Genomic DNA, 22939 nt, shown 5'->3' on the forward strand with positions numbered 1-22939 from the left:
GGGAGATGGCTAATATCACCATAGCGGTGGAAAATGTGAAGCCTAGTACAGTTGGGGGTAGCTGGGACATGGACAGCAGTATTTGTTCTTGGGGCCTGAATGAGTCAGGGTGTCTCAGCGAGATCGATTAGGTTACTGAGTTGCCGCATAGCCTGAAATTAATTTCATGGAACATAAACGGGCTGGGAGGTACAACAAAGGCGGATAGTCTAAACCAGCTTGCAAAGTGTGTTGATGTTATTTGTCTACAGGAGACATGGCTATGCGGCAACACTCAGGTAGTTGAAGGTTTCGTTCATTTTCACAAACCAGCTAGCAAAAATAAAAAATTTGGACGCCCCTCAGGGGGTATGGTAACACTTGTTTCAACCAATTTTGTAAAAGAGTCCAAACTAATCAGTTCACTATGTAAATGGCTGTTGGTGTGTAATGTATGTCATCTAGGGTCCAATGGGGAGGTTGTCCATCTGATTATCATAAACGTATATATCCAATGGGGGTCTCAAAAAGAATATGAGCGAGAATTAAGCCTCTTTAAAAAGGATATAATTGACTTGACAGAAAAGTATGGGAAGGATACTTTGGTAATAATGGGCGATTTTAATCACAAATTAAATTTTGGAAGGTTGGATCATTGGTTCGAGGATATGTTGAGTGCCTATAACATAGATCCAGCAAATTTCCCATTATGTCCAACGTCTAACCAGGATGAAGTTCTTGGAAAGTTCTTGGGGTCAAAGTGTTTAATATGCCTGAACGGCAGGAAGGATACTGATCGACCTGCTACACAGACCTTTAGAGTGGGAAACCAACATTGCCCTATAGACTATATCTTTATCCAGGCGTGGAACTATGTATTGGTAAAACAATTCTATGTTATTAAGCGCAGAGATAGCGACCACAATGCATTGTTTTGTGAAATTGTAGGTGGAATATTGGGCACTGGTGAAAGGGTAATCCCCCAAAGTGTGGAGTATCCCAAACGCATGTCCACAAGACTGACGGATGAGTATGTGGAGAAACTGGTAAGTTTTCAACAAAACTTATCAACGGAAAGGTTTGAAGGGCATCAGGTGGCATGGTATGAGGATATAATAGTACAGGCGGTGCAGTGTATAAGAGTGTACCTAAATGATAAGAAACAAGTCAAGGCAATTGCACAACCCAAGAAAGGAAAGTCCAAGTGGTTTAATCAGGAATGTCAGAGTAAAAAAAGTGTGATACGAAAATTAGAGCGACGCCAGAGGATCAGCTATGACCTTGGGAATGTGGAGCTCTTGCTTGGGTTGAAGAAGGAGTATAAATCCCTAGTAAAGAAGCAGAAAGGGATTTTTAAAGAAGAATGCTGGGCAAACCTTTTAGAAACAATTGAAAATAAAAATATAAAAGGATTCTGGAGGTTGATACAGGATGCCGCAGGAAGGGTACCGGGTACTATGAGCTGCGTTGTGGAGGAGGCAGCATGGGTAGACTATTTAAGTAACCTTTATAATGCTAAAAAGTCCCCGGAAAGCGAGAAGAATAGATCAACTCGGATAAGGGATGTAGAAGGTTTAATACCAGACTTCTCTATAGAGAAAGTGAGAGAAACTATTAAAAAATTAAACTTATCACGTGCAGCAGGTCCAGATAATCTTCCCGCCATCCTAATTAAAACCCAGATAGATTGGTGGGCTGGATTTTTATCCCACATGTTTGTGGCAATCCTGGCTTTGGGTCATTTCCCTAAATCCTGGAGAGGTGCCATAATTAGACCCCTGCATAAAAAAGGAGAAAAGAAAGACCCTAAGAACTATAGGTTAATTAACCTATTAGACATCGGGGAAAAGGTATTCTCTAAAATAGTCCTGGGAAAATTGAAAGAATGGGTGGAGCGGCAGTCAATAGTTCCAATAGAGCAAGGTGGCTTCAAGGAGGGGCACTCCACTATTGATCACTGCTTCGCACTTTGGGCTGTAGCCAGGAAGTCCATGGAGCAGCAGGGCAAATTGTTTTGTTGCTTCGTGGACTTTCGAGCAGCCTTTGACTTGGTGGATAGGGACTGTTTGTGGGAGACATTGAGAAAGTATGATGTTCCGGCGGATCTTTTGTTAATTATCCAAGAATTGCATAGCCATAACTGGGCACGGGTGATTAAAGATACCTCTGGCGGCCTTACAATGGAAATACCGATAAATAATGGGTTGAGGCAAGGCTGTGTTCTGGCCCCGTTACTTTTTGCCATATTTTTAGCAGACTTGCCCCTTCTCCTGGGTACTGCCAGAGGAGCGAGCCCTAAAATAAATGGTAAGCATCTGTCCTGTCTGTTGTACGCAGATGACCTTGTAATAATGGATCAAACAGAGGTGGGGCTTCAGAGGAAGTTAAATGCATTCAATGAATATTCTATCGCAAAACGACTTACAGTAAACATGGATAAGACAAAAATTCTATGTTTTGGGAAGAAGAGCACGAAGTTTAGCTGGTACTTGGGCCAAACCAAGCTAGAAACTGTAAGTGAATATAAATACCTCGGGATTTGGTTCACAAGGTCTCTGAAGTGGGATTCCCATTTGGAAGCGCAGAAACTAAAAGCGCATTTAGCGGTATGCGGGTTGAAAAGATTCAACCATAGCTATGGCGATATGTCTCATAAACCTCTCTTGACTGCCTTCAAAGCTATGGTTCCGCCACAATTCCAATATGGGGCTGAAGTTCTCTGCTTCGATGGGAAAAGCACCTGGGATAAAGAGGAGGGAAAATGTTTAAAAGCCTTGCTGTCCCTCCCTGGGTCGGCAATGATCCAGGCAGTTAGAGTAGAATTGGGCCTAACCGCATGGAATGTTCAGGTGCAGATGAGTCTCCTCAGATTCTGGAACCGTTTGGGTCAGGGGGAAGTCACTAAGGTATCACAATGGTGTATGAAAGAAATTCAGACTAGTGAGTTAAAGTGGGCGAAGGCAACAAGAAGGAAACTCCTGGCCATTTGTGATTACTTGAATGTGAACATCGACCCTATGACACTCCAAATTAATGTTATAAAGAATGTTCTTAAAGTGCATGGTAAAGAAATTTCTAGGGCGACAGACCAAATGTATCTGAAAGAGAAAGACTCTGTAAAGTTTATGAGCTCAGGATGGGAGAAAGACTCTAACTTTCCATATATAGACTTACTACCAAACCGTTGGATAAGAACAGAAGTCTTTAAATTACGAATAGGTATTAATCCGATATTTACAAATAGTGCAATAAAAACTGCCCTAATGCATCCTGATGGTAAATGTGTGTGTAAACTAGGAATGAAATGTGATATTTTGCACATCTTGCTGGATTGTTACATGTTTTTAAATTTACGTAAACAGTTTCTCCGCCCGATATTTTTAAAATATGAGGTTGAGGATCGCACTAAAGCACGGGAGCTTTTAGTTGACATGGAAAATCTTGACATTGCGATAGCTATCGGAAAATATATGCAGGGGGTATATAAGTTCCTGATCTGTCTGGAGACCCAAAATAGCCAATAGTCCTATAATCCAAATGAAATTTGGTTTTAAATTGTATAAAGGTTGTTTTTAGGATAAATTTTATTGTTAAGAATATGAATTTGTGTTATGTGATTTTAAATGATAAAGGTGGAACTGTGGTTTATAGATCAAACGGTCTAAATAAACATATTTTTGACTTGACTTGACTCTTGTCCTATTAAGGTACCTAAGGTATTGAGGTCTAGACATTTGCTCAGAGTGTCCATAGCAAGAGGGACAAAGCAGTCGTTGAAACAGAGGCAAATGTACCATGGAACGAGATCCTGCTGGAGAAAATTTGGGAAGTAAATTATTACAGCTTTTCAAGGCAAAACAAAACACATATTTTCGGCTGTCTTCAAGAGCCTTCTCCATCCTGTGTCCTTCCATCCCTTTCCCCTGCTTTCTACAGTGGACAGCAGTCTTAATGAAAACAACCACTCATTGGAGAATAGGGCAGGAGCAGAGTCTATGTAACTCCTGCTGTAAAAATAATGAAAATGTATAGGGCTAGCATGTCAGATTGTGATGGAGGCCGAGGATAATTTCACTACTGCAATTTTAAAGTTTCAATGCTGCAGGAAAAAGCTAGCACAATTCTACTCTGTAGAATGTGACCTTCCGGAAAAATCAATGATTCTTGAGAAGCTGGTACATCCACCTAGAGTGCAGATAATTTGCCCCTGTTCTCAACACTGATCTATTTTTCACCTCAATAGGGTATCATTAAAGATAAGCTGAAGGAATTCATGTCTATGTTCCGATTATGCTCTAAATTAACTCTTCCGAGGGCGTGGCCAAGATGGCGGGCTGAGCGGTCGCACTTGCCGAGGGCTCCCGGACCCCTGAACTCCTGCATCGCTCGGAACCGCTGATTCCCCCCCGGATCACGCGGCCACTGAGCCTGGTGCTTGAGGCGGAGGTGTGGAGAGCCTGCTGAGCCTGGTTTGCGCCGTCGGGGACGAGATTTTGGCCGATATAGCCCAGGTCGGACCCCGTGTACGACCCGAGTGAGAGCTGGCAGCCGCGAGTCCCCCGACCCTCGGAGCGCGACGAGGTGACCGGCCTCGGAGGTGTGAAGCCCGCTGTGGTGCATGAGCTGTTGGAGTGGGTTTCGGAGACGGCTTCGCGTGAGGCTGGGAGCTGTCCAGCAGCGGTAGTGCGGAGCGGAGCGGAGGTGCAGAACGGTGGCGGAGTCGGCGCCACCTCGCTACGCCAGCCCGTGGCTTGAAGTGGCCTGCTGGAGGAGGTCGCCTAGGCTGGTTAACTGTGCGGAATTGGAGACCGAGTCCCCCGAAGCTGATCTCGCCCTGGAGTGGCGGCCACTGGTGACTGTCGCATTGTGACTTAGCCCCCGAGCCGGGTATCTGGCTCTCGGATCGAGGAAGGAGAGGGTCTCCATTTTGGGCGATGTCCCTGCGACACTACTGAGCGGCCATTTTGTGGAGCTCTGCCGGGCAGCCCGTCCCTCCTGGTGCTCTTTGTGTGGATCGCCCCGGCTTGTATATAGTTGCTTTCTCTGCTGTTCAGCGAGCCTCAGGGTCCATTATTGTGCTGCAATGTCGAATGCAAGGGGACAGCGGAGAGGTGACCGGACCTTGCCGGAAATGCTGGGAAGGGGCGCCCTGCGCAGCGGAGGCGCTCAACCGGCCGCGACTTCCCCGGCACCGACTAGGGGGGCAGAAGGTGGCGAACCCCCGGTGACGAGGTCCTTTCTCGAGTCCCTGTTCAGCACCCTGCGGGAAGACTTCCATGCACTCAAGAATGAGGTGGCCGGGGAGGTCCGCGAAGTGAGGAGAGAGATGGACTCCCTGGGGGACCGGGTGAACACAGTAGAGGAAGCGGGCCACTCCAGGGATGAGGAGATCACCCATCTGCAGCAGGAGGTCCTACGGCTCCGGGAGCAACAGATTGAGCTACAGGCCCACGCCGAGGACCTTGAAAATCGGTCCAGGCGGAACAACATACGGGTCCGCGGAGTGCCGTCCGGTGAGGAGGGTGAAGATGTGACGGCATATCTGGTGGCCCTCTTCCGAGCGATCCTGGGTGAGCCGGAGGACTTTCGGATTCGCATCGACCGGGCGCACCGGGTGGGTCGCCCCCGCAGAGCCACGGCGCCCGCGCCGGACATTCTGGCCTTTCTCCCGGACTTTCCTCTGAAGGAGCGGATTCTCCGCGAGGCGCGAAGACAGCAGCCTTATCGATTCCGGGACCATCCTGTGGCACTGTTTCAGGACTTATCCACAGTCACGTTGCAGAAGAGGAAATCCTTCAAGATCGCTACGGACTTCCTTCGCGAACACGAAACACAGTACTCCTGGGGGCACCCCTTCCGCCTGATTTTCAGGTGGAACGGTGTGCTACATCAGCTTCGGTCTCTTCAGGATGTCTGCGCGGTACTGGGCCTCACTGCAACGGACACGGACACCCCGGCCCCGCGACGGAGGCGCAGCACCCGCGACGGTTGGCAACGAGCCGAGGGGGGGGCCTCTCCCCCGGCGGAGCGCCCGGGCTCGCCTGCAATTCGGGCTGAAATGGCGGCTGCCATCCAGGAGGCCTCCAGAGTGACGGCGATCGGCGAAGTGGCCTTGACGGCCTGAACTCACTCCGGGGGGAGTCTATTTTAGCTCATTCTCATTGCAGGTGCGGGGTTTCGGGGGGTGGCATGGGAGGAAGGGCGAGTGCAGGAGGTGGTGGCTGGACGTCCACTAGGTTGACTTTCCACGGCCTTGCCCGTTTTGGGCCGGACTGGGACAATGTCTTTTTTGAAAGGTTTTGGAAGCGGGGGAAGGGGTCGGGGTGGACGGGCAGCTGTTTTGATCTTGGGTCCTAGAGGGGGGATTGGTAGAGGGGGGTGGTGTGGATTTGTTGGGGTAGAGGCGGGGGGGGGTTTCTTTGGTTGTGGGGTGTTGGGGTTCGGGGACTGTACTGTGCCACTGGTTGCTTCAACGTTGCTATGTTTTGAGGTCTCGAAGGGTGCCCTTTGTGTTTGCTGATGGGGTTTTGCCTTGTGATATGTGCTCCTTGAACTCTCTCTTTGATGGCTCTTAAGGTGCTTACACTCAATGTGAAAGGGCTGAATAACCCGGTTAAGCGGCGGGCAGTGTTATCCCTGCTGGAAAACTCACAAGCGGATATCTGCCTGTTGCAGGAGACCCACTTGCTGGCTAAGGACTGCCCGCGGATGCGAACCCCCAAGTTCCCCACACAGCTATTCTCCTCTAGCACTTCCAAGACGGCAGGGGTGGCCATTTTGTTTTCTAGAAGGTTCAGGGGAGAGGTGGTGAGCAAGGTGGCAGAGCAGAAAGGAAGACTCCTGGTGTATAGAATCAAGGTGGGGGGCTTAGCACTGACTGTAGGCTCCGTTTACTGCCCTAATGATCATCAGGACCAATTTTTACACAGGGCCCTGGACGACGTTGCGTTCACCTCTGATAGGCACATAGTGTTGGGGGGTGACTTGAATCTGGTTTTTGACGCGGCGCTGGATAGGTCTGTGCAGCGGCGCCAGCAGTTGGGCGAGCTTTCGGGCTCGATTCGAACTCGACTTGCGGAGCTAGACCTGCATGACATGTGGCGCTGCCTCCACCCTACCACTCGCGCATACTCTTATTTCTCCCATGCCCATAGATCTTATGCGCGCTTAGACCACCTCCTAGTGTCAGGCCCGATGCTCATTTTGTCCCCGAATGCGGACATGGGAGTCCTCTCTCTCTCTGACCACGCCCCAGTTGAAGGCGCTTTCGCTCTACCGCCGGTGGCTCGGTCGAGGGGGGTTTGGCGGCTTCGAGATACGCTTTTGCACAGGCGATCGGTAGTGGATCAGATCAGGGCGGCCATTTTGGCTTTTCAGACCGTGAACGATAATGGGGATACCTCCCGCGCGACACAGCTCCGAGGCGAGTTTATCGCGATCTCCGCCGCTGAGAATAGGGACCGGCAAATTAAGAGAGAGGAGCTCACCCAGCAGGTGAGGGAGCTGGAGCAGGTTCATCATAGGACGGGTGCCCCCAGGGTGTGGCGGCAGCTGAAGGCGGTGCGGAAGCTCCTGGCGGCCCTGGACACGGATCGGGCGGAGTACGCGGTGCTCCGCCTGAAGCACAAATATTACACGGGAGGCGATCGGTGTGGGCGGCTCCTGGCTAACAAACTAAGGGTGCAGCACGAGCAGCACCGAGTGAAGGAGCTTCTAGACCCGGCCGGAGGCCGGGTAACGACCGACGAACACATAGCGGATGTCTTCCGCGGCTTCTATGCGGACCTTTACTCCGGGGAACCCCCTTCGGCCCAGGCTGAGGGGGACTACCTGGACTCGGTTCCGCTCCCGTCGCTGACACAGGACCAGGCCCAGTATTTGGAACGTGACTTCCGTATTGAGGAGGTGGTCACGGCGATATCCCGACTCAAACTGGGCAAGGCCCCGGGTCCGGACGGCTTCATCCCGCTGTTTTACAAGACCTTCTGTCAGGAACTGGCACCTCTGCTGACTCGCCTCTTCAACTCTTTCGCAGACCCCGGAGCCATCCCCTCCGAATTTCTCCAGGCCACGGTCTCCGTGATCCCTAAACCGGGCAAGGACAAGACCGCCTGTGGGTCCTATCGCCCTATTTCGCTGTTGAATACCGATTTGAAGGTGTTCACCAGTATCTTAGCGTCACGCCTGGCGTTGCATCTCCCCGGCTTGGTTGCCCCGGACCAAGCGGGATTCGTGCCCGGTAGGCAAACGACAGATAACACGAAGAGGGTGACGCACATTCTCGAGAAGGCTTCTAGGATCCCTGGAGAGAGGATGCTCCTGTCCATAGACGCGGAGAAGGCTTTTGACAGGGTGCACTGGCCCTACCTTGAGAGGGTCCTGAGCAAATTTGGGATAGGGGAGAAGTTTCGACACCTGATCTTTAACTGCTACAGGTTCCCATCTGCGGTGGTCCGGGTGAACGGCGGCAGCTCTCGGCCCTTCCCAATTGAACGGGGCACGAGACAGGGATGCCCACTCTCCCCCCTGCTCTTTGCTTTGTACATGGAGCCATTTGCCCAGAGGGTTAGGCAGAACCCTGATATTATCGGTGTCCAGATGGGCGGGTTTCGCCACGCGATAAGTTTGTACGCGGACGATGTCATTCTGACGCTGGATGACCCGCGGAGATCACTGCCGGCTTGTGTGGAGGAACTGAATTTATTCGCTGACGTTGCGGGCTTTAGGGTGAACCTGGGTAAATCAGCCGCCCTGGACATCTCGCTATCCGTGGCCACTAGAGTGGAACTGCAGAGGCTTTATCCTCTGAGCTGGTCCAAGGACCGGATCCCTTATTTGGGGATCCTGCTGGCGCCCACCCTCCCGGAGATGGTTAAGGCCAATTACGCAGCTCTGGGCACGAAAATCAAGGAGGAACTGGGCCGGTGGGATAGGGGCACGCTGTCACTACTGGGTAGGGTGGCCGCAGTGAAGATGACCCTTCTTCCTCAGGTGCTCTACCTCTTCAGAGCACTGCCGCTCCACCCTCCTGCGGGGTGGCTCGCAGAGACTCAGACTGCCATTGCACGCTTCGTGTGGCAGGGCCGCAGGCCGAGGATCAAGAGAAGCATCGCTATGCTCTCACTGGAATCCGGAGGATTGGGGATACCGGATTTACGGAAATATTTTCAGGCCGCTCAGCTCCGATACCTCGTGGAATGGAGCCGGTGGGAATCTGATAAACACTGGTTGTTCCAAGATCAAGCGGTGGCGGGTAGGACGCTGCAGGAGGTACTGTTCTTGCGGCGAGCCCATCGGCCCCCCAATCTTTATGCGTCTTTGGTGACGCGGGCCCCGCTCCAGACGTGGGACTCGGTAGCTGCCAGATGTGAGTTAACTACTTTCCCCTCTCCCTTCACGCCGCTCATTGGCAACCCGGACTTCGGCCCGGGGCTGGAACAGGGAGCCTATGAGCGCTGGCGGGCGGCCCGCTGCTGCACTCTGTACCACTTGTACTCCCCTGAGGGAGTTGTCTCCTTCCAGGACCTGCAGCGAGAATATGGCCTCCCCGAGACGGAACGCATGCGATACCTGCAGGCGCGCCACTGGGCGTTACAACCGCAAGTGCGCGACGCGGCACACAGAGAAATCACGGAGTATGAGCGTTGGTTAATTACTCGCACGTCGGACGCCAAACTGATCTCGGACCTGTATAGAATGTTGCAGCCCCCCTCATTTCACATTCACAACCCTGGTCGGGGAAGATGGGAGCGGGAGCTTGGGCGCGAGCTGAGTCATAAAGAATGGGACAACATCTCCTACCGAGCGCGCCACTCGGCCTACCACACAGGTCTCACAGAGACCTTCACCAAAATCTCGACCTACTGGTACCGCACTCCGGAGAAACTGCACGAGATGGACAGGGCGATACCAGGGACGTGCTGGCGCGACTGTGGCCACACTGGTACACTAACGCACATATTGTGGGATTGCCCCCTGTTGGCTCCGTACTGGGAAGAGGTCCTGAGCGAGGTGGACAAATGCTTTGGGATAGAACTGCCTAGGTTCCCGGCCTATGTCCTGTTGGGGTTGCCGAATGGGTTGATGTATCCCCTTAGGTCCAAAAGGGGTAGGCAGATCGCAATTGCACTGGGATCAGCGGTGCAGAATATTCTCATACACTGGCGCACTACAACACTTCCATCTGTAGTTGGTTGGTTGCACAGATTATGGCATGTTCTTGGAATGGAAAAAATGTCACTGGTAGCCCTGGGGGATACGGATACCTTTGAGGAGTTGTGGGAGCCCTTTCACAGCCTATTGTGTTCTGAGTTCCGTGAGATTACCTGCCCTAGATATCTTCGATTGTTGAGGCTGACACCGCCGCCGGACCCGCCTGCCTGAGTGGGTGGGGTTGGTGTTGCATAGTGGAGATTCCTGTAGAGTTCGCTGAGGCGGAGACTGTAGATGCTGGCACAGTACAGGGGGTGGGTCGGGGTATGGTAGTTGGGGGTTTACGTTTGGTTAAGTAGGTTTTTGGAGCGGGGTTGTTTCTCCTCCCTTCACCCCCCCCCCTTTTTTTTCCTTTTGTTTTCCCCTCCTGGTTTTTCCCCCCCCCCCCTTTTTTTTCCTTTCCCCGTCCTCCCCCTCCCCTCCTCCGTCCCCCCCCCTCCCCTCCCCTCCGTGGTTTGTCAGTGCCCACAGGGGCTGAAGCTAGGCTCAAGAGTCAGACAGAGCCTCTTACTGATTTGCAATTGTATTGTTGTATTGGCTGGATGATGCGCACTGCTGAGCGGATCCTGTGGGTCACTTGTTTTTGCCCCTTTGTGTCCTACCCCACCCTGCTTCAATAAAATACTTTAAACCTAAATTAACTCTTCCAAGAATCAGATCCCAGACAGGATACTCTCTCTTAATTATATCTAAACATTAATTCAAAATGCAGTATGCAGTGAAAATCCCTAGTGTGCCCATAAAAAAATTTTTTTTAAAGAAGGTTAGCGAGTAATAGTTTTGTTCCACTATTGAAGCTCAATCGATAACGTAATACAGACTCGGTTAAAAAGATTCATATGCCAGAAAGCTAAAGAAGAAATTGAGGTAACTTTAGTCACTGCAACATCTTCGCTGTTAGGATTTGAAGGTCAGACCCTAGCTTCCAAGTGCAGAAGCACTTATAGTATCAGATCCCTGGAGGCATTAACAATTATCGTTAACCGCATCGCTGCGGCGTTTTTTTTTCCGCTACGCAGCTTTTTTCTAAAAGCCGCGTTAGATGACTAGCTCAGCTCGTCATCCGCACACGCCCACCGTGGCTGATGACGAGCTGAGCTCGTCATCCGCATCGAAGGGGTTAATATCCGAATACCAATTCCACGGTTCATTAGAAAGGTTACAAGCCATCTGATATATAGAAGTAAAGAAAGTTGAGCCCTACACTCCCAGAAGTTTGGCCCATTTAATGGGTTTCTCACCTGGTTCTGAAACTCTTTACAGGCTCAAATTCAGTTAAAAGTTTAACAATTAAACAGATTCCCAAACATTGGGAAAGAAAGTCTTAAATGTACCTTCAAAGTAAATTTCTTTCTTTGGGATTCAGAAAGAAAGGTAGGAGAACCACTGTACGCCTACACGGTCTGAAGATGTTTGGAAGTTCTGAAATGCTCTGCATGCGGAAATGCAACAATTGCACAGTTTTTCAGTCTGGCAAATGATGAAAGAGTGCATTAACACGTTTTCACATCATTTTTTCAGTTGATTAAACTGTTAAATCCCATCAATTTGCGAGGGGGTGGGGTTCACGCTCTTTCCACAATGCCAATACACAAACTACTGCCATTCAGACAACTAATCCTGTCTCCATTTCTCAGAGTAGAAGCTACCTGCAAATGGTTATTCAACACCGATAAAATTCCATGTTTGGAGTGTGCAACAACTTTTACCAGGAGAGCTACTCATAAATACCCCGAAAGCAGCGCCTACTGCTAGACAAGATGACTATTTCACTAGTCTGGCTCAATTTCAATAACGGCAAACTGTATTTGTGAGGGTTAAAGACTGGTAATTCCAAACCGTCCCTATTCGTGCAAGTTTTTTAGAAGTTCCAATAGAGGAGTGGTGTGTAAAAACTTCATTACGGACCCTTTCTCCCTCATTTCTTTAGATGAAGGTTAACTCACAATCAATCCACTGACTGTTTCTTGCTTGTAAGCTTAACCTATTGTGACCAGTTTTTAACACAAAGGAAGATATTTAAACAAGCATAAGCCCAAATCATAATTTGGCCTTCACAATTTGTCACAGTATTAATGGACAAACCGTTTAGTCATAGCAATAATAGACTTAATGAAAGTTGCAATGCTGTAATATGCTGATAAAGGAGTGCCATGAAATTATCAGGACTTCAGATTAATACCTATAATAAACAAATAGGATCCCATACCATATGGACTGGTGAAGCAGACACTGCATGCAAGGACAACTTTAGCAATTTTTATAAGGGAAATACTAGAGGAGTCTCCACTTGCTGTGATCGTTAATAAGGCAAACATGGTTTTACTTCATAGATGCAATAATGGGAATGAAAGTCGCTCAAATACCAAGGCACGCTAGGCCAGCACTGTGGATTGAACGTAGCAAAACATGGTTGGTTTTAATCATTCAACCCAGAGAACCTATTTCAGGCCCTACCCATTTTATGTTTATTGAAACTTTTTTTATAGTCCATTTTTTTTTTTTTTTTTTAATGGGAGCAACAATGCAAATTCCAATTGACTAACACCGTAACATATGTCATGGGTTTCAGAGGCTGTGTACGGTTACAACCATCCTGTATGAACCACTGTGTCAATAATGAGTGAGGCAGTAAAGCAAGGGCATTTGCATACCCCACAACCTCCATACACAGAAAATGGTGCTGGATACCTTATATTTTTATTTCCCAAATGTGAATGATTAAGGGGGCTAGTACAAAGATTAGAAACAGAAATGTTCACATGATAGCACAAGTAGAAGTGGCAAAAGTGTCTAAGGCATGTCAAAATTGTGTGTTTAACGTGTGGGCACAATCATACTAGATATGATACGTCAGTGTCTACGGGTACTCTGCAGGTCATTAGACAAGTCAAATTATAATCATCATGTGAATGCACTCCACTTACACTTAAAGAGTATATGATCACTGTTCACCTATCTTCTAAATTTGGGAATAATACTAATGGCGATTTGATAGCGATGTAGCACTGAGCACCAGTGCTTGGTCACAAATGGCGCAAACAAGCCTCAGAGTACCGAGAGCAGAAAGGTCATTCTTAGCAAGTATTATGCAAGGTAGGACCCTGTCCCCACCATGCGAGTGCATAATCAGGTGAATCGAGCAAGACAATTCTCTTTCATGTAACACCGGAGAAACTGCTTGGTTTCCTGGTGTGCTGTTTTACAGTTACAAGCCAAACTTCTCCAGGCACTGGAATTTTGCAGTTAACTGATGTCCTCCATACGGACACTGTAAACAAACAATCTGGAAAAAGTAACGCGTGGGAATTCAGCTAACCAACTAAGCCTGCACATTCTACCGCACACCACAAAATCTACAAAGAGATGTTCTCCAATCCAGCTGATGAAATAAATCTGAATAGTATTTAAATTTGTCAATTCATATTTTAATGAAATATTTTGGCCCTCTGAAGAATATTCTCTCCAGAGCATCGTTCCACATTATTAAAAGCAAAGAAACACAGAGACCATTAGTCACTGGGCAACAAATATGCCTTGGCAGTATCCTTGAAATTTTAAACCATGACTTTAGTGGCAGAATGTTGGTCCCAATGTAATGGTGCCAGCTGTCCCTCCCCAGGAACTACGACTTTCAAAAGAGCTGCCTAAAGAAATATATAGAGTGTTAACAGGCTTTAAATGATAAACATGAGTCGCAGAAAAGAGGATATACCTTTCTCCTACAGAAACCATTTTTGTCAGGTATAATTTATTGAACAAAAGGAATCCCGACCATTTCCGCTACACACAGAGCATAGATACGCGGCAAAAGTGCCGATCTTAAAAATCAACAAAAACATTTGTGGCAGACAAGGCAAATTATTTTAAACTGGTTCATTTCCTTAAAAAATAAACACTTCTCATTCTTCACCGGGTTAGATTACAGATGTTTTTTAAATGCTGAATAGACATTAGTGAGCATGTTTGAAGGCGTTAAAAATGTACACAATTATTCATTCAATATTCCACTGTCGTGGCATTTCCGACAACAAAAAGGAATTATTTGCAACTAAACAGATAACTGGCAGCATTACACAGAGCAAAACAATAGGAAATTAATCTTGTGAGTTCTCTTACCAGGTTCCCGGTTGATTTCGATGTCAAAGTAGCACTGGGGCCGAACTTTCACCCCCATGGCAGAGGCAGCAACAGCCATTGGCAGAGACTGGCCCTTTAAACAGAGAAACACGGAAATCTATAAGGTTTTATCAGACTGAAAGAGAAAGCACGACAGGCAGCGGCGTGAGGGAGGAGTGGCTGTGTTTTCAAAAATTCAGCACACTTCAGATTTTATTCGTGCAACGCCCAGGTAGCTTTATCCAATACCATAATGTTGACACACTGCCATTTGCAAACACTCCCTCCCCCATGCTGCTGAGCAGTCCACGTCAGCCCAAAGTGAAGGCCCGGGTGAAGGTCTCGGCAGCCCGCGCGCCCCCATCCCGGGAAGGCACACCACTTACAATTGATCCACTGTCTCTGCTGCATGGGTCAAAGTGTTACATCGAGGCCTGGGATCACATCACGCCGTCACCTCTCGGAGTAAGCGAGCGCGCGCGCACACACACACACATATATTCGCAAACTACATGACAAAGACCCACACAATTGAACGCTGTTCCATGGGGGTACAGCAGACACGTACAATCGCAGGCAGAGCAGCACGACAGATGCAGTTAGTTTTCTTCTGATGCACTGATAGGACCTGCCAGTGGGTGCAAAACAATGGAAAGTCACAAATTCAGCGCACTGCGAAGCATGAGAAAGTTGTTTTGCAACACTATTTTGTGAGAAACTAGCTGATGGTTGCTACAGATCTGTTTAATTACAATTGCTAGGAGAGAAAACTGCTGACGAAATCGAAGCCGCTTTGGAAATGGATAAAAGCAAGGTTTATCCAAACCTCCTTCGTTATGCTTCGAGGTAAAAACTAAAACTTGTCGACTAACGCTAATCCTGAACACTATTCTGCTTCACAAAAGAAGCTCTCACTGACCACTAAATACTAACTCAAATGCTAATAGTGTGTGCCTGGCCATTAAACACACCACATCTTTCCGATGGAAGAAAGCAGCATGTGATTCTCAAAACCAGATTTCAACATCAGTGTCGTGAGACGACGCTGGCCCTTGACAGAAACACAAGGCCTGCAAGCAACTCTTCTGGACTTCCAGAACAATTGGTAGAAAAACAAGTTTAAGAAGTAAAGGTCCACAGAGAATAGACGTGTTTGAAGCGTCATGTTCCTTTTTTGCTGAAACTCCCTAAAGCTAAGTGTAACTGCATGTACATCTACAGAGTAGGAGGTTTTTAACAAGCTATGGCTGTGCCCTACTGTGCGGCTTAAAACCTGGCTCTTCTGTATATAGGGCATTGCAGAAGTACTATCCCAGTACTAGGACTTTCTAATGTCGTGCTTTATGAATTCAGTAAATATATGCGATCTTGCTAGAAATCTAAAATATGAGATAAGCCAACAAAATTAACTAAATTGCAGGCCCTGCAAGACAGCGTGTTTTGGTTGCTATTTTTTTGTCAACTGTTTTTTTCCTTGCTACCACAGTATTAGACTAGCACACTTTTCGTTTCAAATTCAAATTATACAATGGGTTAAAAAAAAAGTTACAACCAAAATCATTATCTACAACTCCTCCTGAGTTCAAAGCATACTGGACATCCACCAATGCCAAAAGAAAGGTTATTTTGAAAGCAAATCACAAGTGTAGGCGTCACTCTCCACATACAGGTTTGAAGTGGCAGTGTCAACAACTGCATCTGTTCATGCAGAAACAGGGAGTCACAATTTGAGTTCAGTAAACAGGTGTTAAGTACCATTAAACTTAGTAACACCTGTCATTTACAGTCCTTAGAAATGGTAGAAGTGCCATATACAAATAAAAGTCTCAAGTAGAGTTTTATTATGATTTGGAATATAAAATAAAAGTTTTGTTAAGTTCAATTATGAAAAAAAGTTGTACTATACATGAAAGATTTGTGATCCGGTAAGCCACAGTCACTAGGGTAGAAATGAAAAGACACGGTGTGGCTGAAGGATAAAGTAAAGAACGCAACAAAAGTATTCCAAAACATGGATCCACGGGAAATCAAAATAAACAGTCTTAACAGCTGCTGCTTTTTGTCATTGCCAAACACGATCGCCCAACCTCTACAAACTTAGTAAGCCAACTCCGGGAACAATGACTTAAAATACAGTCAGAGGAGTTACAAAATCTCGTGGAGCCAATCAAATGTTTACCTGAATACACAATTCCAGCTGAGCCCCACTGATCCTTCCAGCGAGGATAAACCAATTGTAAAGTATGGGTCAATGTTTACAGCACACCTGCAAGCATCAATTAAGAATAAGGGGTGTTCATTACAATGTATCTTTTTTAAATAACCCACCAGTCAGACAACTGAACAACTACTGCTCTGTGTTATTAGCCATCTAGAGATAGCAGCAAAACCAGAGAAGTTTGAAGGCAGGCATTCTTGTGAAACCAGTTTCATCCAAAACCATCACGGTGAGCAGAAATATTCACACCCATCCACAACACTTCAGGATCCATGACCAGCATTAAGACACATGTAAAGTTTCCAAAGGAGATTCACGTGTTCATGTTCTGGTCTGACCAGCAAAGAGGCAGTAACTCCTAGTGAAATACCATTATGATGTTGCACCATTAGGAAGCTGCCGGAAAGAGGATATATCTATCAACAATACCTTCTTTGGACAAGACTCCAGTGGATTAAAGATATTCACTTTCTAATAAAGCAACACCCTCAGCAATAAATTCACAATCAAATGCATTCATTTTTGCAAATCAATGAAAAATGCCAAATACCCTTCGTTAACACCATACTGTCCACCGGTAACCCACAAATATTACACAACACCGAGGTACAAAAATATGACGTCCATTATATTGACTACCCCTACATCGTTTAGGTAAGTATATATTCACTATTCTTAAATCAACATCTACTTCGACAGTATAGTGGAAGTCAATAAGATACGTTTGTCCTATGATAGGTAAAGTGACTTATCCTGGCATGCCATCCTACACTGTATTAAAAAACCCAATTCCTCTACACCAGGGGTCTCCAAACCGGTCCTGGAGGGCCGGATCCATGCCAGATTTTTAAAATAACTACATGTATCTCAATGGGGATATCCAAAAAATCTGGCATGGATCCAGCCCTCCAGGACCGGTTTGGAGACACCTGCTCTACACAGACAAATAGTAGTTACAAGGGCCACAATTATCCTCATGACTTTAGTTCAAAAAGTGTGCTGCATAGATCTTAGCTATAAAGTTGAAAACATGCCTTCCATTTACTCAGCACAAGTGAAGAATATTCATTTACCAACAGGATTTCCAACCAAAGCATTAACCGTGAGAAAATGCACTACAATTGCTTAGGGAGCAGAAAGGAAACATTAAGTGGCTAACAACAGTAAATGTTGCCAAGTGTAAGGGCCTGCATTGCATGAATAAGAGCGGAAAGAACCATTTACCCTCTCTAATTCCCCCCCACCCCAGCCATGGGATCAAGGACACCGCAATATGGCCCCCTGCTGCAGAGCATGATGATTGTTTGTGTCCGATTTTGTATCACGTCATTTGAGTGTGGTCGCTGTTAGCAGGTAGGTTTCCTTGCTCCAGCACAGAATGTTTGATCCCGTAGCGATGTGCGACAGTCACGACAGGAAATGGCATTGTCCGTTAGCTTCCTAATAGCTTGGGATCTTCCATCACCTGTGCACAGTCAGTTTTATCGAATACACTAGTGGATTTTCCTTTCCATTTTGTTGGTACACAATGGTATGAGAAGGAGAAAGTCCATATTGTCTCACAACTATAGGGTTGAAGAGAGTAAGTGCTTTAAAATGTCATGGTTACTGTACTGTTTTGCACGACTTTGTCAAGTGGGAGGGTTGCATGTCGATGGAATACAATATAAACTAACCACCAAAGTACTTTCTCAATTCACTCCAGAAGTACCTGCTGCATCTTGAATGGAATAGAGGCAAGCTGCATGTATTCTGTACATAAAAATATAAATTCATTTATACAAAGGTCAATGTGGTAAAATAACTCAAAGACACGTTTGTTGCACTCCTCTGTCCAGCTTTATTCATCAGACAGTCCTCACCCAACAGTCATGGACAGGCACAAATACAAGTCTGTGTCACAAAAATCGAGGCCTTGGTGGGGCTGCGAAAAACAAATACAATCCTGTCAACTGCTAAACAATGGAATATTCAATATGTTACACAGAACTAGAATCATGTCATAGCAGTCTCAGCCTGGTTGAGACTGCCTAATAATATTATAAGACATCTCCTTTTCTTATTTGCACAAAAGAATAACAATGAAATACAAACTAACTCAAACTGAGGATGAGGAACAAAACCTCCAATAGGTAAGGTAAACAGGAAGCAACAACACGAGCAAACATCACACATCCGGTAGATGGGCAGGGATGGGTTGGAAAAACACACAAGGTAGAACACAATGTAGGACAATCATGGATTACTGTCCACGCCCCTTGTACAATGCTCTTTTAACACGGAAAAGAGTGCACAAAATTAATGTAAAACTCTATTCATTTCCTTGAACACCAATTTCTGAGAAAAAATACCCACACAAATCCTTCTAATACCTAGGAGTCCTTTTCGGTTTCACATCCCTTTCCTTTTGTACAGAAACCCTTGCTTCAGGGACCCCTTCCCTTGAGGACATAGTGGCATTGTCCTGACTTTTCTTGAATTAGTCATCAAAAATGACCAAGGGGAGTCAAACTACTCCACTTCCCTGAATTCTCCTTACACTTTCCTTGTTTCTGATAGAGCGCCACCCTCCTAAAATTCCATGTTTGACCATTGTCGCTTATTTACCCAATTTCCACCTACACGTTCAACCCTATAAGGACCTCTGAACTTGGATAACCGCTTAATCACTCCTCCTGGTTTGACTTTTACCCAATCACCCCCCTGGATAACTCGGGCATCTCCTCCCACAGCTCTCGTAACATCTTTTGTAAGTTTGTTCAACAACCACGGTGGGACCAATTTAGTGTCCAGTTGTCTGCCACGCATTCATTCAAAAGGCTGTTTCTCCATTGCACCATGCATTGTTGTACGATACAACCAAAACATCTCTTTAATAGCTTTCTGTAGGGGTATGCTTGCAGCAACTGTCATCTGCATTGTCCGCTTCACCATTTTGTTGACCCTCTCACACAACTCATTTCCTTGCGGATTATAGAGTGAGGTACACGTATGTCTTAAACCCACTATTCCCCAAAAAAGGTTCCAGCTACCTCGAGGCAAGTTGTGTTCCATTGTCTGTAAGGAATATCAATGGAATTCATTATCTCCTGAAAACTTCCATTACCACAGAAACAACAATTAATGTTTTAAGTGATTTCATGAACACTACTTTCACCCACCTTGATCCAGCATCCACCAACACTGCTGCAAATCTTTCATGCTCCTGCAAACCATTGAAGGACTAATAACGTCTAGATAAACCTTCTCCTATGGCCCCTCATCCCGAACAATATGCTGCACATGATCCACTTTGCCCAAACCAACCCGTAATCTTTTTTTCCAATTCCCTACATTTCTCAACCCTTTCCTTTATATGTCTGTCCATACTTAGCCACCAGAACCTTTTCTTCACTCTCCAAACAGTTACGTCTGCCCTAGGTGCCCCTCGTGCTAACCCAATTAACCTGTTCCTGATGGACTCTTTCGGTACAAACCTGTTGCCTCTCAAAATTACCCACTCATCTTGTGTGGACAACTCACTTTGTATTTTATAAAAAGGTCTGTCCTTCGGGTATAGTACTTTCTCGATAACCCTTCCTTCACCATCCTCATAACACCCTTAAGTGTATCATCATTCAGCATGCTTACAACCCATTCAGCTCTGGTGATGGAATTACCCAAGCCCTCAGTGATGTCATCAAGATTGGCTACAACTTCCTCAGATTGCAATTCACACACTGCCTTGGTGTCCGGCGACCTCAAGAGGCATTCTGCCACTTTGTTTCTCCACCCAGGAACATTTTCTATTCGACATGAAGAATCCTGCAACTTCACAGCCAAACGTGCCAATTCCCCTGAACAATTTTTTGTCCCATCTGGACTCAACACTTTAAGGAGAGGCTTCTGGTCTGTTCTTAGTGTAAAAACGGTAACCCACAGAAATAACCTAAAATGTTTAGTGGCCCATGCAGCTGCTAGTGCCTCACACTCTATCATTGAGTAATTCTTCTCAGCATCTGTCAACAAACATGAAGCAAAAACCACATTTTCCTCTTGCCTCCCATAGTCCAGTGTCAAAACCGCAGATACCCACTGCATTGTCATCAACAGTAAGTACGGTGTGTAACTCTGTTCTAAATGGTATCATAATCCCAGCACGCTCAATATTCTCTTTTATCACAATAAAAGCATTCTGCTGCTCTTCACCCCATGAACTTCCTCCCTTTCCTCAACAGTTCGCTAAATGGCTCAGTCTTAGGTGCAAAATCCTGCAGAAACTAGGAGTAGTACTCCACTATTCCCATGAAAGATCTTAATACATCCCTGTCATCAGGTCCTTTTACATTCACTATGGCACTAACCAGATCTTGTTTGGGATGCATTCCTTCCCTTGTAATATAGTACCCCAAATAGTCTATACCTCCTCTACTGCAAACACACATTTTTCCTTCTGCAAATTTAACCTGCGCCGCTCAAGTGGCATAACACTTCCCCCAGTGTTCTGTTGTGATCCTGCTCATCAGTTCTGTAAATTAGGATATCATCTTGCAAAAACGACATTGCTGATGTCCTGTAAAATCTTCGTGATAATTTGTAGAAAAGCACTGGCCGCAGAACACAATCCAAATGGAAGCCTGTTGAGTTTAAATGTCCTTTCTGTAGTTATGAAGGATGTGTACTTCTTTGAATCAGGATGAAGTTTATCTGGTGGTATGGGCTACATAAATCAAGATTGAAAATACTCTCCCCCCTGACAGCCTTAATATGATCTCATTTACGTTTGGGAGTGGATAGATATCCTTGGTGATTACAACTGGAGACAACCATTCAGCCGCCTCAACAGTTTCTATGACTTTATCATCAAGCATTTGCTTTATTATGCCCTTCACCTATGCTCTAGGTGTCATTGGTATTCTTCTTGCAACATGTTTTACTGGCACAGAATTTTCCTTTATCCTTATTTCATGCAGAAACCCAGCGGCCTTTCCTATCCTCTCATCAAATACTCATGCATGGAGATGGAGTATGTCCTGTAGCTTGCTATCATCAATAATCACGACTTGTTGATCTGCCCTATGATCCAACCTGATGTTTAAATCATATTGATGAGTCCACCCCAGTATAGATGGTTCTTCTGGAGCAATATACACCTTACCAGTTGCCTCTCTACCTCCAAACTTAATTGCAGCTTCCATATAACTTCCATATAACCCAACACACCAATGCTCGCACCTTGGTACCCATTCAGAACAACATCAGAAGGAAGTAACATCATGTCTTCCCACACTACATTAAGTATTTGTTTGGGAATAATAGCGTATAGTAATCCTGGGTCCACCATTAAAGAGAAGATGTTCCCATTAATATCAAAATCTGATTTTGGCTGAATCCTATTCTTCACCACACTTAAAGAGTCATCCTTCTTTATCACCAATACCCTACGTTCAGTATCTTCTTCTTATACTACAACTACTTTCATTTCATTGTCATAGCAGTCTCAGCCTGGCTGAGACTGCCTAATGGTATTATACCAGGAAAGGTTTACAAAAACATGTCACTTTAGACCAACATACAAAAGGCTGCTGATCGCCATGAAAGAGTGAGGGTATAGAGGTCATGCACCATGATGTTTTGCAAGGAGGAAAATTCCTGCTGAGGAACCCTTGCTACATCGGAGTACGTGGCATAAGCAACAGTGGAAAGGTACATATATGAATAAGGGGTTTCTATATTTGTAGGCTACTATGGCAGTGTTTAATATTCTTGAGCTGAATCAACTGTTTAGCCATGAATGTGGTAACAACGTGAAAGGCTTTTTTTCTTATTCAAGCAAGTTTCTCTAAATCACGATAGTTATGAAGTTGAGCATAACAAGTGCCATCACATACTCGAAAGGTGGCGGAGGACCTCCCAGGCTCTTCCTTACGTTCACTCTACATATGGTTTGGCAATGTATTCTTCATTTACAAAGAGGTGCCATATGCACTATACCGTCACTTATCTTATTAATCAGCATATTTTGGTTCCCATGTTAATAGTACACTTCTTCTCGTTAAGCTAAATAGTTGAAGGGTGTTGAATTATACTCTGCTTTATTATACATACATTTTCTGTTTATTTACTTGGCAGGGAGAGAAGAGCATGGATATGTTTAGTTGTTGCTTTAAGTGTTGTGTTACAGAGCGTCAACAGGTTGCGGAGCACTGTGCAGCAGCCCTACTATGCAGGTGTCTTGAAAAGTACAATCCTATGGAATGTTGGACCCCAATGCACACATTTTGTGACAAGTGTTGAAAGCCAGAGAACAGCTTTTGCAACGAGCGAGCGTCTGAGAGTACAACGATGTGAATCTGCGAGTGCTGTCGGAGTTCTTTTTTACTTAAAATGTGTTGTCCTTCTTGTAGTTCTATATGCATGCTTGGAGTTGCT

The 22939-nt window shown here is 46.0% G+C and overlaps 1 protein-coding gene across 3 annotated transcripts in view; it reads right to left on the reverse strand.

The window, feature by feature from the left end:
* NKTR (natural killer cell triggering receptor) overlaps window positions 1-22939 on the reverse strand; it is a 492868-nt gene that overhangs the window by 468504 nt on the left and 1425 nt on the right. For all 3 annotated transcript variants that reach the window (XM_086941096.1, XM_086941095.1, XM_086941094.1), the window contains exon 2: window positions 14311-14404. In XM_086941096.1, coding sequence (XP_086797222.1) covers window positions 14311-14389 — 79 coding nt within the window. In that variant the 5' untranslated portion in view covers window positions 14390-14404. The remainder of the gene's footprint in view (window positions 1-14310; window positions 14405-22939) is intronic.

Source organism: Lissotriton vulgaris, chromosome 10 (assembly GCF_964263255.1).
Source record: "Lissotriton vulgaris chromosome 10, aLisVul1.2, whole genome shotgun sequence".
NCBI classification, from domain to species: Eukaryota; Metazoa; Chordata; class Amphibia; order Caudata; family Salamandridae; genus Lissotriton; species Lissotriton vulgaris.